The sequence below is a fragment of the Acinonyx jubatus genome, chromosome A3 (genome assembly GCF_027475565.1).
Source record: "Acinonyx jubatus isolate Ajub_Pintada_27869175 chromosome A3, VMU_Ajub_asm_v1.0, whole genome shotgun sequence".
Lineage (NCBI taxonomy): Eukaryota > Metazoa > Chordata > Mammalia > Carnivora > Felidae > Acinonyx > Acinonyx jubatus.
Window position 1 is genome coordinate 84,339,579 of NC_069388.1, and position 10,712 is coordinate 84,350,290.

Here is a 10,712-nt window from a genome sequence, read left to right on the forward strand (position 1 = left end):
TCTGATCAAAGACTGACTAAAGGACCATACAGGCTGAAAATAACCCTCTTTTACCCACTCCCGTATCCTTCTTCTATCTCTTCTCTTCCACCACAATCTTCTACCTCAAGCAATTCAGAAGTGTCCCATGAGGAGCAAAATGATGTTTTTTCAGACTCTGTGGTTTTAGAGCCAAGTTTAGAGACATCCCATGATGGAGACCCTTAGGAATGTCTGCCTCCTGCCATGGTACAACTCTACAGATCTCTTTCTTCTTTCTTTCAGGGACTCCTCAAATCCAAAGAGTGATGACCATGATGATCAGAGACCATGAAGTTCTGTTTCCCAAGTCCAAGGATACACCCCTGTCACCCCCTGCTCAAAAAAATGACCCCAAGAAAGCTCCAGTGGCTCGAAGTTCTGTGGGCTGGGATGCCACTGAAGACCCCACGATGTCTAGGACAGACAGCTTTAGTAACACGGTAAGTGCCGAGAGCCTTCTTTTTCCACCTGACTCTTCCCTTTAGTCCAAGTTGTTCTATGTAAGAGCTTGTCTAGTGTGGCAATGTGGGGGAGTTTTTGATGATGCTGTGGCAATGGGCACGGATGGTAGATACCCATTTGAATACGTTTTGAAAGCCTGGCCTCTTTCAAATCTAGTCTCTGTTGGCATCCTGGAGGTGGGATTAGTGACATGTGTGCCAATCTCCTAATGGCTGAGCAATGGGAGTCCTCAGTAAAGTCCGCTCAAAAAGGGAAGCCATTCCAAGCACAGTCCAGGGAATTTCAATAGGGGAAATTATATATCACATTGTAAGTGTTTTAGCAAGAGTTGTTGAAAACTCTGGGTGAAAGTCCAGAGAGAACTGGTTTCCTGCTAACCCATGAAACGTGATTTCATTCTCAGCGTATGTGATGTGTTCGTGTAATATTTCTCATTCCCTGATAAGCTGTCTCAGCAATGTCAACCCCCTCATTTGTACTGAAGTGTTGGGGCTCACGTTCCCAATGTCAAAAAACTCTTCAGCCTCTGAAATGTAGACTAGTTACAAAGCTCAAATATTTTTATATATTGATGGAGACAAATACTTTAAAAAAAACCATGAACTTGATGTAGCAGCTTGGTTCTTTATGTGTGACCAAGAAATGAATTTAAAATTTCTGACTGACCTGGTAATGTCAGTTGCCTGCAGTACTATTAATCCTGAGGATAATTAAGAAAGTATTGGGAAAAAAGGTAGATAGTGGTACTGATTTTTCTTAGGTGATGTCTATACACAGTGCATTTTACTAACACTCTCAAATGAAATTAATATTTAGAAATGCTCATACTTCCTTTAATGAAGTCCTACTAGCAGTCCTTGAGAGTGGTCATTGTCAGGCTCATATGACAGGTTTCTGCTATTTATTGTAATATTGTGGGTAGCTATGAGCAGCCACTGTGATGACAAACATAAATAGGTCACCTCTGGGGTTCTCACCATAACTCTGTAGGGCAGGATTTATCATCCACATTTTATCATTCAGGAGCTGAGTCTCAAGGAGGTTGACCAGCTGGCCCAAGGTAGCAGCACTAGGATGTTGAAGAATGGGATTTAGCTCTGGTTCTCACCTTGAGGCGCAGGTGATTCTGACTCCAGGTGGGGTTGCAAAAGCTGGTGATTAGCTAGAGGGATTAGAAGGAGAGCTTGAGTCTTGATTTTCTGATTTTAGGGCTCATTCTTTTTCTTTTTCCTTATCTTTTTTTTTGTTTTAAAGTTAATTTCAAAATATATATACACATGGTTAAAAAAAATAAAAAAGAGAAAAAGATATAGATTGAGACAGCTTGCTCCCTCTGCTATCTCCATCTACCCCATCCTTTCCCACCTTCATTAGTTTCGTACTTACCCTTCCAGTGTTCCTTTATGCAAATACAAGCAGATATGAATGTAAATTATTTACTTTTTTTTTTTTATACAAATGTAACATCTCTTGCTCTCTCTCTACACACACATGCACACACACATACACACACGCTGCTCATGTCTTGCATTTTTCTACTTTAGAGTATATCCTGGAGACCCTTTTATGTCAATACATGGACAGGTTTCTCATTTGACCAACTTGTTTTCATTCCTTTGTACAACAAACAAGGCTGCAATGAATAATATTGACCATACTTCATTTTATACTCAGGAGATGTATTTCTAGGATAAATTCCCAGAATTGGGATTGCTGAATCAGAGGGTAAGTAGATTATTGTGTAATTTTTATTAAAATTGTTAAATAGAGGTTGTGCCATTTTGTACTTCCACTAGCAATGCACGAAAGAACCTGTTTCCCTACAGTTTCACTAGCAGAATGTGTTTTCAAATTTGGGGACGTGTCCTATCTGAGAGGTGTAAACTGATATTCAGTAGTTTTAATTTTGATTTGGGTTTCTTTGATAATGGCAGAAACTGAGCATATTTTCTTATGTGTAAAGGCTTGTTGCATTTTTCTTTTCCTCTGTGAACTGTCTGATCTTGTTCTTTGTCTAGATTTTTGTTGGTTGCTGGTATTTTTCTTTTCGAGTTTTATGAACTTTATATATTAGAGAGAGTAGCTTGTTGTCTGTGATATGTATTGCAAATATTTTTGCTAGTTTGTCATTTCTTTTTTGATTTTATATGCAATTTCTTTGTTTATTTTTTTAATTTGGGGGGTCATGGAAACCCATGTGGGTTGAATTTATCAGACTTGCATTTTATGCCTTTTGGATTTTGAGTTCTAGCTAGCAAGATCTCCTCATCCTAAAGCTATGAAAGAATCCTAGTTTGAGACTCTCTTAACCACTAATAAACCATTGATTTGAGAGCATGAATTCCTCTTAAGTGCAATATCTTCTTAAAGAAACACCACACAGATCATGCACATCTAACTAACGTGATGAATTAAGAGATGGTCTTCTAATTAAGAGTTTCACGGGTGTGCAGCCAAGTCACTACTCCTTATCTTGGGAACATGATACATATGGGAAAACCCACATGACATCCGTGGCCATTTTTTTCTAGACCAGCGACTCAGACGCAGGAAGCCCCACTGGACAACAGCCGAGTGATGGGTATTTTGAAGAGAGCAGTAAAGCCCCCAAGGAAAAGCTAGGAGATTGGAAGCTGCAATCGAGAAAAAGGACTCAGACACTCCCTAATCGGAAATGCTTCTTGACATCGGCGTTTCAAGGTGCCAACAGCAACAAAGTAGAGATCTTTAAGAATGAGTTCTGGTCACCCTCTTCAGAGGTAAAGGCAGGGGAAGGGCACCGGAGAACAATGTCTCAAGGTATGCCCCACTTTTCTGACTCCCAGCGGACTTCCACCTATGATAACATCCCTTCCCTGCCTGGGGCCCCTGGGGATGGGGCAGCTGCTGTCTCTTCCCATGCTTGTGACTCCAAGAGAGAAACTCTTGCCAGCCCAAACTCTGAAACCGGACCTGGAAAAAAGAACTCTGGAGAAGAGGAACTTGAATCCTTGCAGAAGGTGGTCCAGGAACTGCAAAAGGAAATAGAAACACAGAAGCAAATGTATGAGGAACAGATCAAAAAGTAAGTCACATGCAGAGGGGTCCTGAGCAGCCACCCGGCCTCCATCTTCAGCAGTAACAGGGACTGTTCTCATCTGCTAACAAATGATACTAGAAAGCTTGAGTTTAGAGAACACACTAATCTACAGCAATTGGGCTTAATTACGGGAAGGGGTAAAGGGAGTAATGAGATGACCAAATCAGTGAAAACTCTATTTAGGTTAAATTCATGAGAAGTTAAGTATGTAGTTTACAAGGCTTAAGCAACCATTTCCAAATAGTTGTTCCTTAAGGATCTGCATGCTGTAATGAATGAAGAGGAACTTTAAATTTTGTTCATCTTAATGTAATACCTCCATTCTGAAAATATTTATTGAGCACCTATAGTGTGCCAGACACTATCTTGGCTGTTGGGAAACAGCACTGAACAAAACAAACAAAAGTTTTGTCTGTGCTTATAGAATTTTCCTTCTATAGGAAGGCATAGCATAATTAAAATATATGCTATGTCAGAGGATGGAACATGCAATGGAGAAAAATAAAGCAGGGCAGGAGTTGGGGAAGGGTTCAAGAAGGGGGTTCCTATATTAAATAATGTGGTCAGGAAGGCTTCACTGAGAAGGTGGTATCAGAGCAAAGGGCTGAAGAGAAGAGGGAATGAGTCAGGTCCACATACTGGGGAAGATCAGGCCAGGCAGGGAGAAGCAAAGGTGCAGAGTCCATGGAAGGAAGCAGGTCTGGCATGTTAATGCATAAGAAGAGCCGTGGTGAGCTGGAGAAGCAGGGGGTGACTGAGAGGAGAGAGGGCAGACAAGTGCAGGAGGCCTTTCCAGCCCCCTTAAAGCCTGTGTGGAGCAGAGTTTCTAGGAAGATCTACCTGACTAAAGCTTCACTGAATCACTGGCTTCCTATGGAGTACAGGCCGCAGGGGTGAATGGAAGGCCAGTGTGGCAGCTCATGCCACAATTTTCATGCACATCCCTAAGATGCCTGGACACAATTTGCTCTCTTGGGTAGATAAACTACTTTCTTGAAATCTTTTTCACACCACTGACTTTTCATGAGAGGAAAGCTCAATCCGGCTTAATCCATATTAACACTAATCATGACAATGAAATATGAACTAGTAGGGTTTTCCCAATCATGACCACTTTTCAGTCCATTGAGACTCAGGTACATGACAGGAAGACTTTTGTGAGCCCTCATTCTTTGTTCCCTACAAAGAGGGGTGCCCGTCTAAAAGCAAAATGGAGATCCTTTGTCTAAGATCCTGAAGTCAATCATCTGTAGGCCTACAACACTCGTGTGCCATCTTGACTCTGAGGGAAGCAGCCCCAGAGAAGTTTCCCACTGCACTCTGACGTGAATGTCACTGACAAGGTAGGGAAAGACCCAGCTGCCATGGAAGGGCTGCTCCTTCTGAATGGAACCAAGTTCTCTGAAATTCACCCATCAGAAGAGTCCTCCATTTTCAACAGAGGGAGAGTTAACAGTCCATAGTGCCTGCTCTGAACTTTGTGCCCCAGATACACACTTTCATGTAATACCCACAGAAATCCTGCAAAATAGGTAATATCCCCATTTTATAGAAGAAATAGGGGCTCAGGAGGTATTAAAAGATTCCTCAGGGTCACACAACTAATCATCAGTATTTGATGTAATCAGGTATTTGAACCTGAATTAGTCAGGCTCCTGAGCCCACTCAGATTCTACCTCTCCACTGGAATCAGTGGTCAAAATCTGGCAGTATTCTCTCAATTGAGATTTCTCCCAAAGCAAGATGGAAGCAAGAGTAAACTCTGAGAAGAAAACTAGATTTGTAATGAGAGGGCCAGAAGGAATGAGACTAGATTATCTGTAGGAAGAGATAGGCAGGGGTAGGCAAGGCTCCAAAGATGGGCTGTTACATGCAGAATGGGCCAAAGCCCCTGAAGATAGAAGCCAGGCTGGGCTCAAATGAGAGCTCAATTTTCTATACAAAATATGCCATTTGGAGGGGGGGTGGGCAGAGAGGCAGCATCTCATAGAATGGAATTCTGAAGCAAACTTCCAGTCACACAATCTCCCACAGTCCTGAAATTTCCTCTTTGGGCTTAAAAATGGCATTGTACTCTCATTCCTAGGAGTTAATTCAGCATAGCCTGCAGAGCAGGGAGCACCTGGGACTAGACTAAGATTTGGACCAGTAACAGTGAAAATTCTGGGAATTCGGGAACCCAACAGATTTTTCACCTGGAGCAGATTCAGAAGTGGGGGTGGGGCTGTCAGGACCTCTGCTTCCAAATGGCAGTTCCCCACACTTCTCCAAACCTCCACCCCTAGGGGGTCTTGATAAGAGATGGCGCTGGTACTCTCCATGGAAGCAGGATGAGCAGGTCCTCATGTGTGCAAAGGTGTTGGGAATCGGAATATGGGGCCCCAGCAGTCAATTAACATTTCTCTTGAGCAGGACACGTGCAAGGTGCTGTGGAGGTGAAAATATACATATGTTAGAGGTGGTTCCTTCTTTCAAAGACTATTATCTTCTGGAGGATACAAAACATAGAATGACATGAGAAGGAACAACACAAGAGATGTCACAAGATGGTGTTAAAATGACAAAAGAGAGGTTCAGACATGCCCTGGGAATTCAGGCTTACTGAGAAGTCTGTGTGTGGGGGGGTGGGTGGAACATTAATAAGAGGTTCAGGTTGGCTATAGGTCTTGTGATGTAGAAAGGAAAATGGACAGAGGGTGTTGTGAGCAAGGGTGAAGGGACAGTCTAGAGGTCCTACCCTGTTCTTTCATTCTGCTATTTTCTTCCTTGCAGCCTTGAGAAGGAAAATTACGATGTCTGGGCCAAGGTGGTGAGGCTCAATGAAGAACTGGAGAAGGAGAGGAAGAAATTTGCAGCCTTGGAAATCAGCCTCCGCAATGTGGAGCGCTCCCGGGAGGATGTTGAGAGGAGGAACAAGGCCCTGGAAGAAGAAGTCAAGGAATTTGTCAAATCAATGAAAGAGCCCAAGGCCGATGCTTGAGGGTCCCAGGCAAACATGGAGACAGCCCACAGAGGCCCACCCGACACGCTCCCTTTCTCAGCGCTACCTGATGACTGAGAAGCAAAATTACTCCCTATGAGGGAGAAGAAGACATTTTGGGGGGAAACACCACATTTCCCAGTAAAATAAATCAATGGAATTTGCAGGAAGATGAGGGTGAGCAGGGACATGTGGGGACGTCTATGGCCCCCTGTGGCTGTATTCAAAAGGATTGCATTATTCCACCGTGGTCTCAGGCTGAGTGAGATGGAACCTTCCATGGTTGGGTGACTATGTCCAGTGGAGACATTTGAGGCCATGTGCCAAGGACCTAGGCAACATGTTGGCCCCAACCGATGGTGGACTGAGGCGTTAGTTCTTTTTCTTTTTTTCTTTGTGGAACAATTCATCCAGTCAGATGGCTTCATGGTGTCCCTGAGACATAGGGGCAGAAAATGATATTTAGCTTTCTTGTATTCACCTGTGGTGAGCTGCGTTTTGGGGAGCTGCACCTGTTGACTGGAGCCCCATTCTGCCACCCCCTCCATGATGCACATTTTCCAGGGTTTGGAAACTCAAAATTATTATTAGACTAGGACAAAACAAGCAATAAATGTGTATTTATGAGAGCAGGGCTATTGGCAATCCTTACAAACACCTTTGTGAGCCTTAGTGAAAGGTGCCCCTTCCTTGAAGCAGACACACCCCTCTCCAGGCGCAAAGCTTGGTGAACAGGACATGGGCTGGATTACATTTCCTTTCCATGGCCACAGTTGTGTATGGTAGGCCTGTGAAAGATGCCTTCTCACCACGATGTGACTTCCTCAGAGGCTGGCTGGGGTTTTTAGATAGTAGTAGTCCCAATAATATTTTTTCTGTTTCACCAAAATGCCAGTGATTTCACTCTTGTTAGGGATAAGAGGCACTAGAAAGTAGCTAGGAGAGGAGCCTTCCTGGCAGACTTTTCCTCCTAGAGTGAAGCCAGCCTGGCAGAGGGCCTGGGTGAGGCCCGAAGCCTCGCTAGGAAGGATAGTGGAGGCTTTAATAATTTTTGTCATTATCCTGATTAAGTGGTCTCCAAGCTCTTTTGACTATGTACTCCATGAGTAGAAAATATTTGAGCAGACACCCCCCCCAATATATTTCTTTACTTATAAATTATATCATGTACTGCTACATTGCTATATCATGTAAATCATAAAACATATACAGGACAGACATTGAGTAAGGGTAAGAACAAAACACAGACAAATAGATATTCTCAAATGTGCTTTCAGCTTTGGGGGCCACTGGACAGATTTCCCAGCAGGTGTTACCTGTTCTAGTTTCACATACGTCATCCCCATTGCTGTCATACATTGACTTGACTCTTGAAACCACATGGCTTCATCAGAGGTCTGAAATCCATGGTTACTGCGGTGAGAGTTTAGTCTTCCCAGCCTGTGTCTCCTCAATTATTTCTTTTTCTCCTTTTGTTTTCTCACTTTTCCTCCTCTTCTCTTTGTTCTCTTTGCTCTGGTTGTTTCCCCCTGCCCCACCCCTGCCTGTGGCCATGACACAGGCTACAGACCTAGTGGTACAAACAGTGACGTCAGTGTTGCTCGGTCCTGCTACTCAGGTCCTGTTTCTCCTGCCACCAGTCACTAGACTGATGGAGGGCAGGGACAAGACCTGGCATGTTTGTTTTAGAGACCTGCTAATGAAAGATCGGGGTGTGGGAGGGGGTTGATTTGGAACATCATTAAGTAAAGCAATAAAACGTTTGATTTTCTGGGGTTTACTTGTTTTTTAATTACAGAGTGGCAAGCAGGGAGACACTTATTGAACACCTCATTTACACCGATGAGAGTCTACAATTCTGCCAGACATAGTGCCCGTTTTCTCCCATGGATTCCCCACCCGGACTCTTTAGGCGTTGAAACACAGCTGAGCATGGAAGTAGTCGGCTTCATAATTCTAAAGGGAACATTTGTTTGAAGGTGCAAAGAGGAGGACCTGAAGACTGTTTGTTTGCAGGTCCATGTTACAGGAACTAGCTGGGCATGGGAGCATGAGCTCAGACTGAGCAGAAGGGCTGCATTTGAATTCCAAGCTCCTCCTGGCCAGGTGATGCCTCTTGTTCTATTTCTTCCACCAGTACTATGAGATACCAGAGTGGCCTCTCCGCTCAGCCTGGGAAGCTGGAGTGTCTATTCCTCTTCATGAGCAAGAGGGGAACCTGGCTTGCCTAAGCTAACACTGTCCATATAAAGAGAACATAAGAAAGCACTCTATACCCTGTGAGTGCAAGGAAGGGCCAGGGAAGAAGATCTGGAGTCTGATGTCACTGGCTTCAATGCCCAAAAGACTACATGTGAGGTAGACAACAGGATAGCTCCAGATCTCACCTGGACCAAGGAGCCAGGATCTGGGAAGCGCACCCAGAGACAGACCTCTGTCATTGGTGTTCTGCTGACCCTGGAGCCCCCACCTTCAGCTCCTCCATGGACAAGATCTACTCAGTCTGCCTTTTTCCAGCCACCCACCCCCTCTTCCCTTTACCTCTCTTCTACCTATGCAGATGTTGAGAAACTAAAAGGGATCTGCAATATGTACTTTAAAACCCCTGGCCATCTTCCCTACCAAAATTTTTCATTTACCACACAGCCCCAGGCATGGTGTGCATCAGGTCACTTTTGTCTCGAGTTTGAGGCAGAGCTGATGGGTCTCCCAGTAAGTCAGTGCACTGGATAGGACATTTTGCATTAAGGGATTGGCTGAGATGATCCCTGTCTTCATGCATGCAGGCTGCTATAACAAAATACCACAGACTTGGTGCCTCATAAACAACAGAAATTTATTTCTCACAGTTCCAGATGCTGGAAGTTTGAGGTCAGAGTCAAGTGTGGACCTCTTTGGGGTTGCAGACTTCTTATTGTGTCTTCACATGGTGGAGGGATTAGGAATCTCTCTTCTTTTATAAATCATTAATCCCATTCATGAGGACTCCACCCTAAAGATTTATACACCTTCTAATGCCATCATCTCTGAGGGTTAGGATTTCTACATATGAATTGGGGGTAGGGGCACAAACACCCAGACCACAGCAATTCCCTTCCAGTGAATTCTGGTCAGAGTCTGAGGCCTGGAGACATGGAGCGTGACATTCCTAGTACAGAGCCTGTGCAGAGGCTGTAAGCACCAAACGTGTTTTTGTTTTGATCAATTCCTGTTTCACAGACCATCCATTGAAAAAAAGCGCAAAGCAGGAGACTCCAAGGCAGCTCAAGGCTGCCGAGTTGGGGCAGACAGGGAGCACCGTGGTACAGTTGCTGTTGGCTGGGCTCCCTGGGCTAAAGACAGGAGGATGTGCGCACACTGATATCGTGTAAACTTCCGCATTCCAGCACTTCCTCTGCAGATAGCATCAGTGGTCAGGCGTATGCTTGCTGGGGAGCAGAGAGATCACTTAGAGGCTGCCCCTGCAATTCAAATGAGTTGTCTTTATAAGAATTGCACACAAGCCTTCATCCTGCTAGAGAAGGCCTCATGGATGGAAGTCTTGCTACTGCTGGAGGAGGCCAGGGTGGCATTTGGCCAGCAGCAGAAGAGCTGGAGCTGTAGGGCCTGTGGTTCAGTAGGCTTCCCAGGGTGGGTGACCTCAGAGGAGGAATGAGCAGAGAATACCAATGCGTAGGTGCATCTTTCCTGTGACGCTCAAAAATTATCTTAGAATCAGAGAATTACAACGTTGGAAAACACCCAGGAGCTCAGGTAATCTAATCAAATCTGCTCATTTAATGGATAGGGAAACTGAGGCCTGAAGACAAGCTGAATTGCCAAGTGCTCACATAGCGATAAGGAAAAGGATTAGTTAGGTGGTTTTTGAGCCTCCTCTAGCACACTACCTACTGATTCTTGGCTTCTATCCAGGAGTTCTTTCCCCCAGGCCATGACCACCATGTGAAACCCATTGAACGTCACTTGCTGAGTACTTCCAGAATAGAGAGCCAGTCTCATATCTTGGTCACAACCAACGTTCATCTAATATGATGCTAGTTTCTACCTCCTTTATATTACTGATGCTGTTTTAAGACAGTGGTTCTCAGTCTCGGCTGCACTATAGAATTACCTTAAGGAGATTTTCAAAAAATCTGATGCTAAAACCCCATCCTATGTTAATTGAATCAG

The 10,712-nt window shown here is 44.3% G+C and overlaps 1 protein-coding gene across 4 annotated transcripts in view; it reads left to right on the top strand.

The window, feature by feature from the left end:
- ARHGAP25 (Rho GTPase activating protein 25) overlaps window positions 1–8,317 on the top strand; it is a 90,113-nt gene extending 81,796 nt beyond the window's left edge. For 3 of the 4 annotated variants that reach the window (XM_015063977.3, XM_053200687.1, XM_027072307.2), the window contains 3 exons: window positions 265–461; window positions 3,015–3,547; window positions 6,335–8,317. In XM_015063977.3, the coding sequence (XP_014919463.3) occupies window positions 265–461; window positions 3,015–3,547; window positions 6,335–6,542 (938 nt within the window). In that variant the 3' untranslated portion in view covers window positions 6,543–8,317. The remainder of the gene's footprint in view (window positions 1–264; window positions 462–3,014; window positions 3,548–6,334) is intronic. The other variant, XM_015063979.3, reaches the window with a different exon arrangement.
- The last annotated feature ends 2,395 nt before the right edge of the window (window positions 8,318–10,712 follow it).